Below are 19,250 nucleotides of genomic sequence, written 5' to 3'. Positions count from 1 at the left end.
AACGTTTCACTAACGAACATGAGATGCACGGCTGCATTTATGTGTCTGTTAACAAAGACATTATTTGCACGACTTTTAAAGGTATTTTAATACAAACACTCCAGCGATTCAACACAATAATAGTACAGTCATATGATAAAAAGGTTAAATGCTTGCTTATTTCTGCTTTTCGCCTCAACCGCACAGCAACGCGTCATGGCTTTGAAGCAGGCGCTGCACGAATCTCCTATGGCAAGCCGTTTTAACCTAAAATACACATATTAATCCACTATGGCAAGCTGTTTTAGCCTAAAATATACTAAGCATTACTTATCGTAATAGCATTTTTACTAGCAACAATTCAATTACAGAGCTCAAAGTGTTCTGGGCTGGCCCTTTTGCCCCAAGGCTGCCCAATTTGGCTCTCCAAGCCAACATTTAAAGTTTGTCATCGAACTTTAGCTTCTAGTTATTATTAAAATTCTTCTGAGACTAAAATTCTATACGCTACTCCTCCTAGAGCTTTAAGGCTACAAGCCCCAAACTCGGCGGAGCCCTGGGCCCTGGTCACCAAAGTGTTGCTATATCTTTTTGGAATGATCAGACTTACAGTTGATTTAATATTAATTTTTTTACATGAAAAATTTCTATGGGATTTCAATGGGCTGAGAAAAAATGCGCCATCTAAAGGCGCAATACCTCTCCACTGAAGAGGCGGGATTCAAACCTCTTACTTACAGTCACTCTGAAATCGGTGGAAATACAAATAAATACCGCCTTAAAAATTCAAATATTAAAGCGATTTAACTCTAAATACCCATTAGAACATATCAACAGCTAAATTCAGTGGTTTGTGAGTAGTTCTTGTAAGAGAAAAGCTCGCACCCTTCAGCGCTTATACAAGCCGTCAGCACTAGGCTTCTCTCTCTCGACATGTGCTCACAAACAACATAAATTGCACGAATTAGAACGCCTTTAAAGTAAATATATTTCAGCGATTTGTTTGTAAATACCCATTAGAACACATCAACAAATCATGCCTTTTGAGATCTGTTTTATTTCAAAGTTAAAGCACTGTCTTCAGCAAATGTGTTATACAGACGAGCTAACCTGACTGAGAATTATACATGACTGCACGTCTTTTAAAAGCATTTAAATAAAAACACTCCAGCGATCCAACACAATAAATATACAAGAATATTTTAAAGAACTACATTAGCTGCAAATGAGCTGTTCAATAGGTTTCACTAGATGTTACCGAGCTGAGACTTACTTTCACTTTGATTTCGGTGGAAAATGCATATAAATAACGCCTTTAAAATTACAATATTCCAGCCATTTAATTTTAAATACCCATTAGAACACATCAAGACCTGAATTCAGCTGTTTGAGCGAATTTATTCAAAACCCTAAGCATTTCCTTCACCGCGTACAGATTGCTTTCAACGAGTATAAATGGAGACGAACGATATAATTTGGACGAATTAGAACGCCTTTAAAATTACAATATTGCAGCGATTTAATTCGTTCCACCCATTACAAAATATCAACAGCTAAATGCAGTTGTTTGTGAGTATTTTTTTTCCATACAGAGAGCGCTGTGTTCAGCAGTGTAGACATGAGCTGAGATGTCTGTCTGAGAATTATACATGACTGAACGTCTTTTAAAGGCATGTAAATACAAACACTCCAGCGATTGCACACAATAAATATAGAAGAATATTTTAAAGACCTGCATTGGGTGCAAATGACTTTTTTCACAGGCTTAACTAACTAACAGGAGATGCACGGCTGCAATTATGTGTCTGTTAACAAAGACATCATTTGCACGTCTTTTAAAGGTATTTAAATTCAAACACTCCAGCGATTAAACACAATAATAGTAGAGTAATATACTACTACACAGCTTAAATGCTTGCTTATTTCTGCTTTTAGGCTCAACCGCACAGCAAGGCGTCGTGGCTTTCAAGCACCCGCTGCACACTTGTTGTATGGCAAGCCGGATTAACCTAAAATACACATAAATCCTCTATGGCAAGCAGTTTTAGCCTAAAATATACTAAGCATTACTTATCGTAATAGTATTTTTACTAGCAACAATTCAATCAGAGAGCTCTAAGTGTTCTGGGCTGGCCCTTTTGCCCGAAGGCTGCCCGGTTTGCTTCTCCAAGCCAACATTTAAAGTTTGTCATCGAACTTTAGCTTCTAGTTTTATTATATTATACATATAAGATGCAAAAGCTGAGGAAGATTATTAGACTCAGACTTACACAAGCAATTATAAGTAACATCAGCGGGCTAATTATGCTAATGATAATTGCATACAATCATTCATTCGGCTAGGCTGGCAGTTCTAATATTGTTTGTAATTTATTTATAACAAGAATTCTTTAAGTTTATGAGCACTGTTATAAAGTTGACATATTTAGACTGGGGCTGTATGTATGTTTAATATCCCCAACACACAGATGCTAAGGAGAAATGTTTTGTCCTGCACCTGAATTTCTCTCGATTCTTCACTTGTGTTTTTTCCCCACAGCCGCAATGTGTTGCTGTTTTAAAAATCTATTAATATTTTATTCCCCCTTATAAACTCCCAACCTAAGGCTGAAGTCTTCTTGAAGTGTCTGGAAGCCTGTGGGAACATAGGCTTGGGATTTCTGTAATGAACAATGAAGCTTTTGCTTCTTCTTCCATATGTCATTAGCTTCAGAATTCCATACACAGTAGCCGCATTTTAAAATTTCATCACATGGAGCCTTCCAACCTGACAAAACCAGGCGATAAATCTCACACATGGCCGCTAGATCTTTAAACTGCGTCAAAGGCGTGATTTGACCGCCAGAAGGGTAACAATGGGGTGAGGCGTCAAGACGAACAGAGCCTGATCACAGAATATATACTTTCAATAATGAGGGAGGGTGCCAAATGCGCAATCTGTGGGGTTGCTAGGCAACTGCATCAGCATCACTCCAGCAGCCTTGTGTCAAGAAACGCATTGGAGCCACGCTTTTGAATGGCATCGCCTGGCTTGTGTATGTGATTTGCAGCACATTGATTGAAGCACGCCCCATTGCCTGCCTCTTATCGGCAAAGGTAAAGACACACACAGGGTGAATTGCTCGGTGAAGGATGTCATGATTCACAGGCGTCACAGCACTGTTGGCAGCATTCGTGTGACTATTGTTGTGGAGTCTTTAGTCACAATGTATCACCACAAGTTGACAGATGAGCATGTTTCACGATTCCGTAGCCTTTCCTCTGTAGCATGTAACACTGTCAGTTATGAGCAGCACAGCGTTTAGAAGGTCTTGCTGTGTGATCATTGGTTAGTAATCAGTAGGACACTATCAAACTGTGAAATGCTCACTAGAGTCAATGCTGACGGAAGCAGAGCACACTTATAAAAGAGAATCTGTGCTCTTTAATTTAGATTTACAGCCCTAGTAGATTATACATTTATATACTTATAAATATGGCAACGCAAAGCTACACTGTAAAAAAAAATCCGTGAAATTTACGGTAAAAAACTGGCAGCTGTGGTTGCCAGAATTTTACCGTAAAAAATGCGGTAGCAATGTTTTACATTTTAAGGTTTTCACTTAAATTTACAGGTAAATACCGTAATTTCATACTAAAAACCGTAACTCATATAATGGTAATGTACCAACTTTTTGAAGCACTGAAATCTGTTTTGTACCTTTGTAATACAATGATAACCACCAAAAGCAGATGACAACATCACATGATGAACCAAAGTTCATCGCACGGAGGTTTTAAATAATAACATATATAGAAGGTGCACAGTGTCATTCACACAAACACTAAACACCATCATGATAACACACATAAAACTGAAATAATGCAAAAAACATTAATTTAACAAGATTAGATGTAACATACAACCCTAATGTACAAAACTGCCAAGAAAAAAATTAAGATGAAGTTATTTCAACAACAACAAAAAAAAAACATCAAATAAAAAAATTAAATTCAGGGAATTCTGGGAATGTCAATTAACGGTTATTCACTGTAAATTTTACGTTCTTTTTCACTTCCAAAAACGGTATACTACCGTAAAATTAAATGCAATGTCCAACACAGTTTTTCACCGTATATAGAAGGGGAACTTACCGTTAACCATTTCACAGGTTTTTACCGTAGCATTTTTACAGTTTTTTACCGTTAAATTCACTGTCATTTTTTACAGTGTACCACTATTCCTACCAGGATTTAGCACCAACCTTTTCAGCTTTCCTCATTAGAAGATTTTTTTTCTGTCCAGTTTTCATGTGTTTTGACGAGCTGATATGTCTGGAAGCCTGTTACAAAATTGTGAGCTATAAACTCAAAATTGTGATATAAACTCGCAATTGCAAGTTATAAAGACAGAAGTCTTGCAATTTTAAGATTGCTCACAATTCTGAGAATTCTTCAGAATTGTGAGTCAGAATTGCGAGATATAAACTCAAGAAATTGCGAGAAATAGTCAGATTGCGAGATATGAACTCACAATTCTGACTTTTTTTCTTGCAATTCAGAATTTTCGTTCTCAAAATTGTGAGATATAAACCCACTATTGCAAGTTATAAAGTTATAAAAAGATAGAATTCTTACAATTCTGACTTTTTTTCCTCAGAATTGCGTGATATAAACTCAAGAAATTGCGAAAAATAGATTGCGAGATAGAAACTCACAATTTTGACTTTTTTTCTTCCGCAAATGCAAGTTTGTATCTCGCAATTGTGAGTTATAAAGTCCAATTTTGAGGTTAAAAAAAGATTAAAGGGTTTTCAGAGTTCCGAGTTTATTCGCAATTCTGACTTGCTGATATAATAACTGACTAGAATTATGAGGTTATCTCACAACGAGTTTATATTATGCAATTCTGACTTCATTTCTCAGATTTGCAAGTTTATTTCTCAGAATTACGAGTTTATATCTCCCAATTCCGACTCGCAAAATGATGCTCTGACTCATTTTGTAACTATTTTTGTTGGCAATTTTTTTTTTAATGGATGAAATGTAAAAATACCTTATTTTAATATACTTATACTTAAATGCAAGGCTGCACGTATCTGATCAAGTCAGTAAAAATTCAGTAAAAACAGTAGTATTGTGAAATGATATTAGAATATTTTTTTTTATTAATTAAATTTATTCACGTGATGACACAGCCTGCAGTCTTGATCACATGATCCTGCAGAAATCATTATGTTCTGATTCAGTGCATTGAAAACAGTTGTGCAACTTACTATTTTTGTGAAACCCTTTTTTTGTCTGGATATTTGATCCATCCGATCAGAGAAATGGCTTGAACAACCTATATGAAATCACTTTTGATCAAATGAATGTGTCCTTGCTAAATAAAAATATTCATCTCTTTTAAAAAATTCTACTAACACCAAACTTTTAAAAAGCAGTGTATATATCAATTATATGGCTACATTTAAATTTATGTTCGCTCAGAGAGAGCAGTTATCATGTTTAGGTATGAAACCGCTCCGCAAACAGTCTTTTCAACCATTTATAGTTCAGATATAAACACTGATGTCTATGATAGCGATCAAAATACAGCAAACCATCAGCTTCAAATTGGCACTTCAAATAGAGGTTGTTAATTACAATTTAATTGTGGTGACAAATGGCTGTTAAAAATGTGCTTATTATTAAATCATTCATTCAAGAGATTTGTTCAAAAATGATGATTCATTCAGAAATTAAACAATTGAAATATTTATGAGTCATTGAATTAATAATTCAAACAATTATATATATATATTTTTTAAATAAATCATTCAAATGAATTATTATTAATGAATTCATTTCATGTTATTTTTGGTTAGTTCAGAATCGTGATCTCTGTTTAAAACCAAAAAAAAATTGTGATTTTTAATTTATCCAAAATCGTGCAGCTCTGGCAGCCTGTTTATCCATGATCTGTCAGGGCTCGAAATTAACCTTTTTACTTGGTAGCACTGGTGCTCCCAACTTCAAAAAGTTAGGAGCACCCAATTTCTTTTTAGTAATGTGCCAATCTTGATTCGTCATGGCCGATTCTTATTGCTGATGCTTTACAAGCAAATTGGCTGATTTTGAAAGCCTTTATTATTATTATTATTATTATTATTATTATTATTTTACGCCTTAAGCAACGGACAACCACTGCATTTTTAAACCATCTACAGTAGAAATAACAAAAAATTAAATGACACAGCTCTTTCTTAGTTGTGTAGACAATAAACGTTGCCATAAACAAAGTAGGCTACTATTTCAATATTTAAAGTGCAAATAGAGACCGAATTTTTCAAGCATGATCTAGAGCTATAGACAGTTACACAACCTATAATAGCCCATATACTAATAACAGCCTAGATGTGTTATGTAGCCTAATTTGCGCACATTGGGGAGTCGCTCTATAAACGTGCGGTATTAAAATTGCTTTTGAATGCTCCTGCGCGTTTTACTTTCGGTTTCGTTTTAACGATCGCGTGAAACCCTCTGTGGCACTGAGCGTGCATTCTACAATACAAGAGATTACTTTAACAAAACCATTTGAAAGTAGAAAGAGACAAACGGGATTTTGAAAAGCGTGTCCCCAGTGGAAATTACATCTTTGCGTGAGTGGAACTCTGCCGCTGAGTTAGCATTTGATGTGAATGTATGCCACGTTGGACAGTATATTAAGACACCAGAACTGTATCTGGCAGAATGTGCTCTGGAGCACGAAATATACTATATTTCTTTAAAAGCAGATTGTGGAGACCTTTTAATTGTCCAACATCAAAAATCGTCATCACACACCCCTAAATTGCAATGCAGTTCAAGAAAATCCCGAATAGAGGTTGGTTGAGAGAGTGGAGCTCAGTGTCAGTGACCTGGAGTGATAGACGGCTAATATCTCAAATCTGCATTAAAGTCAAGAATGTAAAGATGAAGTATTTTTAGTTAGTTTGGCGAGAGCAAAGAGGCTGTCACTGCATCAGCTCACAGCAGTCTGTAGCGAAAGTTTTGTAAAGAAATGAAACCAAGTCACACCACAACAAATTCTCGCACTTGCACAAATGCTCTTAAATATAATTTGAGGTCGTGCAGATTAAATTCTGGGAGCATATGCGACCAAAATGGTCGCAATTTTGAGCCCTGTCTGTTGATTTTAGTAGGTTCAAATTTTCAGTCTTCGACAGAGTGGCCAAAAAACTGCTTGATTCATTCATTAATTCATCTATAATCAATAATTGAATTCAAAATTTTCTGTTTCAAAGATCTGCTGGTCTAATTACATCTCTGAAATGTTCATAGACTACTACATCTTGCTGTTTGAAGAGCTCATTGATGATGCTGTCCTTTTAACGTCTGCCCTTTTTTTTTTTTTTTTGCTCTTGCAGCTTCCTGAACATCTCCAGACTCAGTAGTGCTGGAGCCTCAGACGCATTTCATCCTCTTCCTTATCGATTGTGACTCCTCTCTCCTCTCTCCCTCTGCTGAGGGAGCACCTGCCGTCTGTACTTCTGCTGTCCAGTAAACCAAAGCAAGTGACTTCAGTGTACACACACTGAAAGACAGTCCTTTTACACTCACAGGTACCCTGGGCCTTTTTATTATTCACCTGAGATATCATATTCCTGCAGGCCAAGCAGTATACACTATAGCCTTCTCTGCTTCTGACATTCAGATGTCCTTTTTCCAGTACGACTACACTTGTGTCCAAGGAACTAGCCTATGAAGACCTCGCATTTCACAATTCTGAGAAGCAGTGTCCAAATAACAGGAAATAAGAACACAGCTGCTAAACAAAGTCTCAGTGGCTTGTGTCCACATGTCAGGGCATTCAGATCCCATTTCTCTCTTAGAAGCTTGTCCCAATTTGACTGGAAACGTGCAGCAGGAACTTAAGAGCTTGTCAAGACTGATTTTGTCTCATGTGATGTATTTTTGCTGAGAACAAAATATAATTGGTTCCCTTAATTAATCTTCTGCCTCATTTGGGGGTTCACTGGTATGTCAGGACAGCCTGATGCCCTTGAGGATTGTAGATAGTAAAGATCTTGTCTCATTAGAATAAGAAGTAGACTGAGAACTCCATTCCCAGTGCACAGGAGTGTGTGTGTCCACACAAACAGTACATGTGTGAACATGTAGTGACTGATCAAATCTGATCTTGCTCTCGCACACTCCACTTCTCCTCTGTAGACTGTTGGAATGGCTGCTAAACCTCATCCACCTCTGATGAAGAAACACAGTCAGACCGATCTGGTGAGCCGACTCAAGACACGCAAGATCCTGGGCGTCGGTGGAGAGGACGATGATGGAGAAGTGCATAGGTCAAAGGTCAGTCTTTGTATTTTGCATTGTTGTGTCCTTATTCATTTCCTCTCCCAAGTTCCACGTGACTTGCATACCGACTTACACGCGCTGAAACGCAGGTTAATGTTTTGCATTCAGTTCTCGTAGGGAAACGTATGTTCATATTGTCAGTGTGTGATATGAGCTGTACAAAAACACAATGCAATCTTTTGCTCGTCTGATAAGCTTTCTCGCTTTTGTATTGTGGTTTTTTTTATGTGGCCTGTTTTTATTTGGGGTTCATTCTAGCTGTTGCTTTTTGAGTAGTATGTTGCCATTAGTTGGGTGTTATAAAATTCCAGTCCAAAATACCCACATCCAAAATGTGAGTAAAAATCTGCTTTGTTGAATAAATTAAATGTCACTTGCTAGACTAAGATTATAGTGCATGGCTATGCCAAATTGTAAGAAAGACCTGACTGTTGCTGATGTAAGTGACATGCAACATTTAAAGCAGACAGACACAAACCGTCTGCTAAAGAAAACATCTGTCATGACTTGTCTGTCTTCTCAGTGGAAAATGTAATTTTTCAATTTTGAGGTTTTTTTTTGTCCTCCAGAACTAATGACACATGAAATATTGTTGAATTACAGCAACAAATCATGATTATGGCGAACAGAATTAAGATTTTGTGATTTACAATATATGAAACACGTGTGACTCTGGACCACAAAACCAGTCATAAAGGTATTTTAGGGAAATTGCCAAATAAATAAGCTTTCAATTGATGTATGATTTGTTAGGATAGAACAATGTTTGGCCAAAATACAACTATTTGATAATCTGAAATCTAAAGAAATACATATTACTAGAAATACATATTACTAATCAAAAATTAAGTTTTGATATATTAAGAAATTTAAGAAATGTATAAAATATATTAATGAAACTTGATTTTTACTTAATATCCTAATGATTTTAGGCATAAAAGAAAAATCGATAATTTCGACCCATAAAAGGTTATTGTTGGCTATTGCTACAAATATACCCATGCTACTTACAACTGGTTTTGTGGTCCAGGGTCACATATTGGCTTAAATAATCTATTTGCCATAAGAGGAAAAAGATTTGCTTATTATCACCAGGGGAAAACACACACACACACACACACACACACACACACACACACACACACACACACACACACACACACACACACACACACACACACACACACACACACACACACACACACACACACACACACACACACACACACAATGTTGCCTCAGTCTCCTCCAAAGGTGATATTAGATTTTAGATAAGCCAGAAGGTGCAGGGTGCCAAATTTGGGCTGTAGGGAGGCTGAGTCACCTGGGTAATTTGATGTTTTACCAAAAACCTCTGCATGAGATGGGCACATTGCAGTGATGATGCAGCAAATCACCAGTTGCCCATAGCTGTGGCCATTTTTGTCATATTGCATCTCTCATCTCATATTTTTCATATTAAAAGACTGGATATTTTCCGGACAGCCATATACAGTGGGTATTGAAAGTATTCAGACCCCCTTAAATGTTTAACTCTTTTTTTTTTTATATTGCAGCCATTTGCTGAAATCATTCAAGTTAATTTTTTCCTCATTAATGTACACACACAGCACCCCATATTGACAGAATACCACAGAATTGTTGACATTTTTGCAGATTTATTAAAAAAGAAAAACTGAAATGGCCCTAAGTACAGGTATGTATTCAGACCCTTTGCTGTGACACTCATATATTTAACTCAGGTGCTGTCCATTTCTTCTGATCATCCTTGAGATGGTTCTACACCTTCATTTGAGTCCAGCTGTGTTTGATTATACTGATTGGACTTGAATAGGAAAGCCACACACCTGTCTATATAAGACCTTACAGCTCACAGTGCAGTCAGAGCAAATGAGAATCATGAGGACAAAGGAACTGCCTGAAGAGCTCAGAGACAGAATTGTGGCAAGGCACAGATCTGGCCAAGGATACAAAAAAAATTCTACTGCACTTAAGGTTCCTAAGAGCACAGTGGCCTCCATAAAAATGGAAGACGTTTGGGACGACCAGAACCCTTCCTAGAGCTGGCCGTCCGGCCAAACTGAGCTATCTGGGGAGAAGAGCCTTGGTGAGAGAGGTAAAGAAGAACCCAAAGATCACTGTGGCTGAGCTCCAGAGATGCAGTCGGGAGATGGGAGAAAGTTGTAGAAAGTCAACCATCACTGCAGCCCTCCACCAGTCGGGGCTTTATGGCAGAGTGGCCCGACGGAAGCCTCTCCTCAGTGCAAGACACATGAAAGCCTGCATGGAGTTTGCTAAAAAACACCTGAAGGATTCCAAGATGGTGAGAAAAAAGATTCTCTGGTCTGATGAGTCCTTTTTGGCCTTAATTCTAAATGTTATTTGTGGAGAAAACCAGGCACTGCTCATCACCTGTCCAATATAGTCCCAACAGTGAAGCATGGTGGTGGCAGCATCATGCTGTGGGGGTGTTTTTCAGCTGCAGGGACAGGATGACTGGTTGCAATCGAGGGAAAGATGAATGCGGCCAGTTACACTGATATTCTGGACGAAAACCTTCTCCAGAGTGCTCAGGACCTCAGACTGGGCCGAAGGTTTACCTTCCAACAAGACAATGGCCCTAAGCACACAGCTAAAAGAACAAAGGAGTGGCTTCACAACAACTCCGTGACTGTTCTTGAATGGCCCAGCCAGAGCCCTGACTTAAACCCAATTGAGCATCTCTGGAGAGACCTAAAAATGGCTGTCCACCAACGTTTACCATTCAACCTGACAGAACTGGAGAGGATCTGCAGGGAGGAATGGCAGAGGATCCCCAAATCCAGGTGTGAAAAACTTGTTGCATCTTTCCCAAAAAGACTCATGGCTGTATTAGATCAAAAGGGTGCTTCTACTAAATACTGAGCAAAGGGTCTGAATACTTAGGACCATGTGATATTTCAGTTTTTCTTTTTAAATAAATAGCAAAAATGTCAACAATTCTGTGTTTTTCAGTCAGTATGGGGTGCTGTGTGTACATTAATGAGAAAAAAAAAACTTTCAGCAAATGGCTGCAATATAACAAAGAGTGAAACATTTAAGGGGGTCTGAATACTTTCCGTACCCGTATATATCTCAGCACAAGATTGTAGGGATGTAATGATATCAGAATCTCATGATAAGATAATGCCTCTATGTATTCCATGGTACAATATTTATTGCTATATTTTAAAAGACAAATTAAGACTTAGAAAAAAGATGTACATTTTGTACATTTTAAAGTTAAAATCTTGTCTAATGCACTTTAAGAGTTCAAAATTAAGAGCTTCAACCCATTTTCTTAATTAAGAAAACTTAAGTCAGAAAAAAGTTAGTGAATTAGCTTGTACCTGAAATGTGAAGCCTTTTTAAAGCAACTCTCTTTTTAGTTGTGGTGTCTCAGTCTAAATTACATTCACACTGGTGTTTTATGAAGCCCAAAAATTAGAATACAGTATTAATAAAAAATATATATATTATTGTTATTCCTCTGACAGTAATAGTAAAATGGAAAGATGTTTATTATTTTTGCTTCACATTTCAGTAAGGAAATTACAATATTACAATACTTTGGATTTGGACTGCAGTAATGTTACAAAATTAAACCGCTAGCTGTCAGCAATTCATACTGCACTTTTAAGCTTTTATAGCTTTTATTTGAAAGGAAACTGCAGTGGTGCTTTTATTTTGACAGAAAACTCCAGCTTTAGTGAAAACAAACAAAAAATACATCTCACTAAAATGCTGTAATCATCTACTCTTTTAAATGTTGGAAATTAGGTAGATGTGAAAAAGATGCATAACTGGTGGCCGTTGTGTTAATTGTTAATTCTAAAACCTAATCTGTAACTTGTAGTCTTTTGTGATGTGCAAGATCTCATGCAATCAGACAGTCTTTTCATATTTTTTTTTACAACAGTTTATGTGTCAGTAAATCAAACCAGTCACTAAACAGTGAACCTCACACTTTTATTTAAATTCTGATCAAACCCTATACAGAAAGTGATCAAAGAACAGTCTCTTTTAAATCACTAGAGCTGTCAGTCACTTCCAGTTCAGCATGAGTGACTTGAGATCTGCATGCCAAAACTTGCCATAATGGTAAATGATGCTGTCTACACTGTTCATTGGGATGCATTGTATCTGCCTTGTGTTAGTTATGATGAAATCAGTTGTGTTGTAATAGTGTGATCATTGCAACACAAATGATGCAGTGATTGGCTACAATGCTCAGATCGTTAAACTTTTATGCAACGAGAGTAGCTCTAAGTATGATGTTGTAATCCAAAAATTTGTTATTTTTGGCAGCTTTAATGGTCCAATACATAATCACTGCAGTGAGCATATACATTGAAATCTTAAAAACTACAGACCAATTTAAACCGTGTTCAGATTAGAAGAATAAAATCAGGGTATGAAATATAATTTTATTTTTAAATTATGGCAGTTTTTGATGTAAAAAAAATACTACTAATATTGTAAGTGCAACATTGCAGCTCTTAAAAAATATGTTTTGTCATCAAATATTTAATGTATAGTGTGTGTTCGATTATCTCATTACTGCTGTTACTATAAAGCAAGTAAAACCTGTTCTGATTTAGTTTATTCTTGTTTTGCTTGGTACTTGTACATGAAGAGCTTTATCCAGAGATAAGATCTACACTTGGTGCACAAAGTAATCTAGCATCTCTAGGGGATATGAAGAATTTCGATACTATATATATTTCTAGTGCATCTAAGTAATGTTCAGAAATGCACTCTCTGATGCTTGTACCCATATCCGAGGTTGTTTTTCCTCGCTGGTGAACTAGAAAATTGTTGAGCTGTTGTTTGCGAGAGAGAACGATGGACCCATTCGCTACTAAAAATAAATGAAGGAAGCAGTCCATTTTACTTTTCAGTCGTCCTCAAGCTGTACACCCACAGGAAAGTGAGCATGACGTGGTGAAACGACTGTTGTTTTCTCTATGAGCAGGAGGGCTGAGTTTCCTGTATATAGAGTGAAGGGTCTTAGTTTATGTGGAGACGTTAGGGTTACTCAGAGCTGCGGTAGGGGCCCTGTCCTGCGCTTCCCCTTTTACCACGTCTGATTCAGTTTTGTGGTTATTCACTGATATAGGGGCTTTTGTAGGATGTTTAGCCATTTAGCAGCATTTCTGGTAAACACACTGTGCCTATTCAGTATAATTTGAGAAGGAATTGATTAATGATTTAGGCATTTAAGCTCCCATTTGCAGAGATTAAATTAACATACCATCTGCACTACACCTAAACCTGCCTAATAGTATGAACAAAAGCAAATGTGATGTAAAAACTCAATCGCAAGCATGCCATCTTAGCTTGTTTTTTGATCTCTCATCTTTCAGCTCTTTCATCGTGAGTCATGTTTTTCACGGGATTCGTACCCAAGGATTCCAAGTCCAGTTCTGTGCCGGTTGAGCTACCGAACAAGCTTGTTACGTCTAGAAAGCAAAACACATAGAGCTGTAATCATAGCCGTGTACTAAAACGATAAGTGCTCGCCTCTAGTGTTGATTTCTGTTGGAAACGGCAGTGATATCTACTTGTTGTGTCTTGCGAAACAGTTCCCACAGGGGTATTTTCGTCATGAAATCAAGAACAACTTATACATGGCAAATTTTACATGTGGCATGTTAGTTTGGATTGTGATTAAAATGCAGTGGTTCTACAACCGTTTCCTTCATTCTGATTTGTATATATGTACGGGAGAAAAAACATGAAAAAGTTTTTTGGTCAAACCGCCCGACACCAATTTCTCAGATTTAACAATTATGGACTTTGGAGTAAAAACTAACAACTAAAAATTGGGATGGCCAGCATTTCAATTAAATTATATTCCTATTAAAAATTGTTAGGGTTAGTTCATTAATTTATTTGAATCATTTACAGTTGAGGTCAAAAGTTTACATACACCTTTCAGAATCTGCAAAATGTTCATTATTTTAACAAAATATAAAATATATTTGTTTTATTTAGTGCTGACCTGAAAAAGATGTTTCAAATGAGATGTTTACATAGTCCACAAGAGAAAATAATTGGTGAATTTTTAAAAAACGACCCCAATGACTCTATTCAAAAGTTTACCGCTGTTCTTCAGAAGTATCCTTCAGGCTTTTGTGTATTTGAACTGTTTCCAGCAATGACTGTATGATTTTGAGATCCATCTTTTCACACTGAGGACAACTGAGGGACTCATATGCAACTATTACAAAAGGTTAAAATGCTCACTAAAGCTCCAAAAGAAAACACAATGCATTAATATCCAGGGGTGTGTACATTTTTCCTATTTTTTTCATTTAGTACTGCCCTTTAAAAGGTACTTGTATCCCGGGAGACAAAATAAGTTAAATTTATTTGAAATTAAATTCACCCTGATCTTCAGATTCAAAATCTTTTCACTCCCCGGCTCTTCATGCATTGTGTTTCCTTCTTGGAGAATCAGTGAGCGTTTGAACCTTCTGTAATAGTTGCTCCCTAATAGTCCCTCAGTTCTCCCCAGTGTGAAAAGATGGATCTCAAAACCATATAGTCAGTGTTGGAAAGGGTTCAAATACACAAAAATGCTGGAAAACCAAAAACATTGTTGGACCTGAAGAATTTTTCTGAAGAAGAGCAGCCAGTTTAAGAGATCAGGACAAACAAGGGACTCATGAACAACTATCACTAAATAAATCAAACACAGCTGTGGATCATTCAGGAAACAACACAGTATTAAGAATCAAGTGTATGAAAACTTTTCAATGGGGTCTTTTTTTTATTTTTTATAAAATTTAACTATTATTTTCTCTTGTGGTCTATATGTAAATGTCTTTTGTGTGAAATATCATATTCAGGTCAGTAGTAAATAAAAAACACCATGCATTTTGTATAATCCCTCTTATTTTGATAAAATAATTAACATTTTGCAGATTCTGCAAGGTGTTTGTACAGTAAACTCATTGCAAATTAAACTATTTACTAAAATGAATTAGAATTTTCAATGCTACTCTATAGTCCAAATATTTAGGGATGGTATGTTTTTTTATTTATTGTTTTTGAGAGTATGTATAGTACTACAGCTGCACGATTCTGAATAAAATGAGAATCACGATTTTTTTGCTTAGAATAAAGATCACGATTCTGGAGAACTTTTTTATTTTAAAGATTTACCCCTGAACATTAGGTTATCAAACAGCAGTAAAATAAGACATAATAAACTTTGCTTTACATTTAAAGAAATGTAATGAAAAATAATGTTATAATGTAAGAGAAAACATCACCATTAAACATTAAAAAAATAAACATACAAAGGTATTATGTCAGAGTAAAGCGATTTAAAGATTCTTAGCTAGAAACAATAGCCTATCAACATTTTATAGCTGTTTTTTTGTGTTACAAATTATGTAGGAAAAATAATTTGACTGTTGCCTTTTTCCCTTTTACACTTAAGTAATAATAAGAAATGATATATCAGATGAAAACTTTCAAAATTCATCCTTTGAAAGTTATTTTAAAATCAGACATTGCATTAACATGGAAAATGTACATCAAAATCATGTTACGAAATGTTTTTGTCCATGAATTATACAGAATTATGTTTCAATTCTTCATTTTCACGTCTCTGTTCAAAAATGGGAGTAACAGTTAAGGGGCTAATAGATATATATGGTTCCATTGCTCTGCTGGTCCATAAATCAGGCACGATCAAAGTACTTCTCTTTCAATATTCAAAGTGCAAACAGAGACCGAATTTTTCAAGCATGATACTATCTACACAACTTCTTATAGCCCACATACTAATAACAGCCTAGATATTTTATGTAGCTTTTGAATGCGCGTGCGCGTTTTACTTTTGGTTTCGTTTTAACGATCGCGCGAAAGTCTCGGCGGCGCTGAGCGTGCATTCTACAATACAAGAGATTACTTAAACAAAACCATTTGAAAGTGGGTGGACACCAACGGGATTTTGAAAAGCATGTCCCCAGTGGAAATTATGCCCCTGTGTGAGTGGAGTTCTGCCGCTGAGTTATCATTTGATGTGAATGAATGCCACGTTGTACAGTACATTGAGACAGAGGCGCAATGAATTGCATCTGACAGAATATACAGTATATTTCTTCAAAAGCAGATTGTAAAGACCTTTTAATTGTCCAACATCAAAAATCGTCATATTAAAAAAAAAAAAAAAAAAAAAAAAAACGGCTGGTTCCTAGTTCAGTGTCAGAGATAGGGAGCGATTGATGGCTAATATCTCAAATCTTTATTAAATGTAATAAAGTAAAGATGAAGTTTAAATGTGACCCTGGACCACAAAACCAGTCTTAAGTCGCTGGGGTATATTTGTAGCAATAGCCAAAAATACATTGCATGGGTCAAAATTTTTGATTTTTCTTTTATGCCAAAAATCATTAAGAAATTAAGTAAAGTTCATGTTCCATGAAGATTTTTTTGTAAAATTCCTACTGTAAACATATCAAAATGTAATTTTTGATTTGTAATATGCATTGTTAAGAACCTAATTTGGACAACTTTAAAGTTGATTTTCTCAGTCTTTTTGATTTTTTTGCATCCTCAGATTTCTGATTTCAAATAGATGTATCTCAGCCAAATATTGTCCTATCCTAACAAACCATACATCAATAGAAAGCTTATTTATTGTGCTTTCATATGATGTATAAATCTCAGTTTTGTCAAATTTAACCTTATGACTGGTTTTGTGGTCCAGGGTCACAAATGGTTATATAATGTTGGAGAGAACATCAAGGCTGTCACTGCATCAGCTCACAGCAGTCTGTGCAGTAAATAGACTAGCGAAAGATTTGTAAAATATAAATAAAATATAATTGGCTGAATCGTATAAATGCTGGATTAAGGTCGTTTGGGGGGTCGAATTGAGATCGCAATCTTTTTAACTGATTAATTGTGCAGCTCTAGTATGTACACATGTAAGAACACAATTTATGTAATAAGGAAATTTTGTAACATTTTAAACGTTTAAATTGTTTTAAATAAAATATCCCCAAATAAAATATTGTATACTGTTATTTTGGCATCCCAAATAAGGTGTGTTATGAGCTAAAAAAGAAAATTCTGTCATTTAGTGACTCTAAACCATTAAAAATCTATATGACAGAAAAAAAGATATTCTGTAGAATGTTTTCATTTTTGTTCTTTTAATGAAAATCAGTTGTATTCAGAGCACTGGCTTTTTTATGGAGGGGGGAATACAATTCTTTTATGTTTCACAGAAACAAAGAAAGTTGTACAGTTCTGGAAAAACATGAGCTTGAAATTTTCATTTATGGGCGAACTATATCTTTAACAAAGAGGATTTTTGAATATCAACTTGTTCTGTCGTAAAGGTGTGTTTACACCACTTTGTTAGAAGTTAAGTAGTAGTAGTTAGTGGTTAAGATGGAGCAACCTAACACTGAGTCACATCCTTCCAATGACAGATTTACAGTAGGATTTCTGTTGCTTTCCTTTCCTTGCATTGCAAAGGTCTTCCTTCACGCATGTGCCGGTGCTTGATGAAGGATGAAGGAGCGGAGTGGTCACACAGACCGGATTATTCCCTCCAAAACAGCATTGTTTATTTCTTCCTCTTCCTGCCTTCTTTCTGCCCTGGTCACTGGCCTGTGCCACACTATTCTGCATTATTATTCTTGCTAAATGCGTCTCACGCTCATGATTCAGGTCGGCTTCCTGGAGAAGGGTCTGTTCCTGTGAAATCCACACATGCTGGAATGACTGTACAGACGCATGATTTAGTAATGGCACAGCCGCCAGAGGCCAAACTCACATTCAAACAGATGCACATGTCAGAACACATGCACAATCACACCTAGCGAAGTGCTCTTTTATTGTGCATGGCCTTTTGGTGTAAATGACCCACAAAGCATCTAAATGGAGGTTTCATTTGCATCAGCGGTAGAAAGAGACAGAGCCAGTGTGAAGATAAGGTAATAACACTGATCTCTCCATGTCTGTTTGCAGTGTTTTGATATCCTCAAAAGCGCAATATTTGTTTATATGTCTTTCGCACAAGTCGACCTGGGCCATGGTAATAGCTCCCATGAGCTCACTCTCATTGCTATGCCTGGCTTTTATCTTGCGCATTCAGAGTCTGACCTGCGATAGCCTCTAATCAGGATGTCGGCACTCGCTGAGAATTTTTTGCAGAGGCCAAAGCAGCCAGCAAATTGAAATATTTGCGCTGTTTTAGAGCTCAGAAAGGGCTTGGCCGTCGCAGAACCAACCACCAGATAAAATGCAATTTGCAGTTAGCCACTTTGCCGCTGTGAATTATAATGAAATACGACAGCTCTAAAATTAAAACGGGATTGGATTTAATTTAGTTTAATCTGTCATCACTACAGTTGATCACCTCTGACCTGGAAGCAGAAGTTTCTGCTTAGTGATGTAAGTCTGTGTAACTTTGTAATCTTTGTAAATCATTTTAAATTGGCCTCAGGTTTTTTGGTTAACAGTTACCACTGTCGTTTGTGAAAAAAACTTAAATCTGTAAAAAAACACACTGATTTATTAGGTTAATCAAAAAGGTAGTTGTGAAATACATACCAGTAATTACATACCACTGCAGTTTCTAAAAGAAATGAACACCAGAGGCGGTAAAACGGCAAGCACTTGTAATTGTTTTCGCAGAGCCTGGTAATCCCAGGAGAGTGCCTGCATAGTTGTACATTTAAATGCTGACAGCTAAACACTATCATAACGTGTTCAGGCTAACTTTATTCAGCTAGCGATACTTCTCTTCAAGGACATCTTAATCATAGTCTTAATAACCAGTAACTTGGCTTTATAATCATGAACACATTTTTAAAATCTTGTAATATTTTAAAGCCTTTATTATTTTTCAACTCTACAGCTGTGCAATAAAATTTACTTCAAATATT

General features: G+C 36.3%; 1 protein-coding gene across 2 annotated transcripts in view; it reads left to right on the top strand.

Annotated features, from left to right (window-relative positions):
- The window catches only part of tp53i11b (tumor protein p53 inducible protein 11b), an 86,353-nt gene that overhangs the window by 52,564 nt on the left and 14,539 nt on the right, over positions 1–19,250 (top strand). For both annotated transcript variants that reach the window (XM_073850523.1, XM_073850524.1), the window contains 2 exons: positions 7,368–7,562; positions 8,173–8,310. In XM_073850523.1, the coding sequence (XP_073706624.1) occupies positions 8,182–8,310 (129 nt within the window). In that variant the 5' untranslated portion in view covers positions 7,368–7,562; positions 8,173–8,181. The remainder of the gene's footprint in view (positions 1–7,367; positions 7,563–8,172; positions 8,311–19,250) is intronic.

This window comes from Garra rufa, chromosome 11 (assembly GCF_049309525.1).
Source record: "Garra rufa chromosome 11, GarRuf1.0, whole genome shotgun sequence".
NCBI classification, from domain to species: Eukaryota; Metazoa; Chordata; class Actinopteri; order Cypriniformes; family Cyprinidae; genus Garra; species Garra rufa.
The sequence above is the reverse complement of the archived record's forward strand: the minus strand, read 5'-3'. Positions and strand labels throughout refer to the sequence as shown.